This window comes from Entamoeba dispar, genomic scaffold, assembly GCF_000209125.1.
Source record: "Entamoeba dispar SAW760 scf_1105229463531 genomic scaffold, whole genome shotgun sequence".
NCBI lineage: Eukaryota > Evosea > Mastigamoebida > Endamoebidae > Entamoeba > Entamoeba dispar.
In genome coordinates this window covers 1-2,224 of record NW_001855739.1, presented here as the reverse complement: position 1 = coordinate 2,224, position 2,224 = coordinate 1, and the positions used below count along the sequence as shown (strand labels likewise).

The 2,224-nt window shown below is 31.0% G+C and overlaps 1 protein-coding gene across 1 annotated transcript, besides 1 other annotated feature; it reads left to right on the top strand.

Moving 5' to 3' along the window:
- Positions 1–244: 244 nt before the first annotated feature.
- EDI_155340 (uncharacterized protein) lies at positions 245–1,609 on the top strand (the record flags this gene model as incomplete). The annotated part of the gene is made up of 1 exon (XM_001741083.1): positions 245–1,609. One exon carries the CDS (start codon positions 245–247, stop codon positions 1,607–1,609), a length of 1,365 nt encoding a protein of 454 aa, XP_001741135.1.
- Positions 266–296: a microsatellite.
- Positions 1,610–2,224: the final 615 nt, after the last annotated feature.

Genomic DNA, 2,224 nt, shown 5'->3' with positions numbered 1-2,224 from the left:
GCCAATTTCTTTTGTTTCTTTTTTGAGAGTACTTCTTCAGGGTGTTCATATGATTTAATTTCTTTATTAGCGTTGTCAGTATCACTCATTTTTTGTTATTTGGTTATGTTTTTTCTTCTCTTATTTTTATAGTTCTTTCAAACCCTATTTTTTCATTGTCCAGATAACTTACAAAGACAAAGAGAAGGCACTGGTGCTGTGTTTAAGTTTATTGCTGTGGTGAATATTTATTGCTTTGAATAAAATGAAATTTACTGATAAAGTCAAAAAAAAAAAGAAAAATAAAAAAAGAAAAATCTTAAAACTTTGTATCATGTCATCTTCAGCTAAAGACTTCATCAATTTTTTAAATGAGGCTTCAGGATCTCCATTTGTTGCTTGTCAAACTGTCCAGAAAAGACTTGAATCTGCTGGTTATGTTCACCTTAAAGAAAATGAGGTTTGGAACCTTGAGCTTCATAAAAAGTACTATCTTGTTAGAGACGATAGCAGTCTGATCGCATTCAGAACAAATAGTGCAAATGCCACATCAAGGATTTTTATTACAAGCTCACACCTTGACTCTCCTTTCTTAAAATTAAAGCCATATCCTGATTTAATAAAGAATAACCTTGCACTAGTCTCTTGTGAAGTTTATGGTGGTGGAATTTGGCATACATGGATTGACCGTGATTTAGGAATATCTGGAAGAGTTATTCTAACTAATGGAGAAAGGCGTATTGTTTCAATCAAGGAGCCGTTGTTTAGAATTTGTGGATTAGCAATCCATCTTGACACTGAAAGAAAATACATAATCGACAAGGACAAGCATCTCTCTGCTGTATGTTCAGAAGCAGCATCAAAGAAAATTTCTGCATATGACTTACTTCTAAATAAAATTGCTATCCAATTAAAGGTAGATGTAAAAGACATTATTTCAACTGACCTTTGTCTCTGTGATTGTGAACCTGCATCATTATTATCTTTAAATAAATATATTGTTGGTCAAGGGATTGATAATTTAAACGGTGTTTTCACATCATTACAAGGATTCTTCTCTAGTGAACAACATAACCAAAATTCTCAACAAATTGATATGTTTGTGGCATTTGATAATGAAGAAATTGGGTCAACAAATAGAAGAGGTGCACAAAGTGTTTTTTTAACAAATACCATTAACCGTATTCATTCTATTCTTTTTAATAATGAAAGTATCCAATCAATTTATGTTGCTTATGCAAAATCAGTCGTTTTATCAATTGATGGAGCACACGCTTCTCATCCTACTGTTGATGTAATGGAAAAAAATCATCCAATAAGACTTAATAGTGGACCAGTTTTAAAAGAACATTGCGGACAGAAGTATATGTCTGATGGATTATTACGTGCAATGGTCGTTAAAGCTGCTGGAGATATTCCTACTCAGACATTTGTTCTTAAACAGAGTATTATTGGTGGATCAACAATCGGTCCACACGTTGCTTCAACAACTGGAATGACAACTATAGACCTTGGTAATCCAATGCTTTCTATGCATTCAATTCGTGAAATGTGTGGAGCTTTTGATGTGGATTACATGATTCAGTTAATAGAAAGAAGTTACACTTCTTTCCCTGATATTACTTTTTAACTTAAATTTCTTTCCGTTTCTTCTTTTCCACTTTCTTTTATAATTTAATTTTAAGTACTAAACCAAATACCTTATAGTCTTCATTATATTGAATATGTTCATATCTAGTATTCATCAGTGTTTTGGGGAAATTAAATTGGTGTTATTTAATTTATTTTGGGTTCATCTTTTGAGTTATAAGTAATATGTAAAAGACAAAAGATGAAGAATGAAAAGAGGGGTTTTATATAATAGTTGTATTGTATTTCAATGAAAAAGAAGTAGTTAACATTAGAAAAAATAAGCCAAATAAAAAAGAGAGAAAAAAGAACTATGAAGTTATAGAATCAGAATGCAAATGGAAGAAGAACCAACTATAACTGACATTTATTATGAAATTCAAAATAGACGATTTAAGAAAGATGGAATCAAATTAGGAGGAGGTTCATATGGAGAAGTTACATTACGAACAGATGGTGTAACAAACAAAAAGGTTGCAGTAAAGCAATTCAATTTAGGAGATCAGTCATTGATGGGACGTGATTTTGATGGATATCCATTAGAAATATTAAGAGAGATTAAAGTATTAAGAGAATTAGATCATAGGAATATTGTCAAAGTAGTAGATTTTTATTT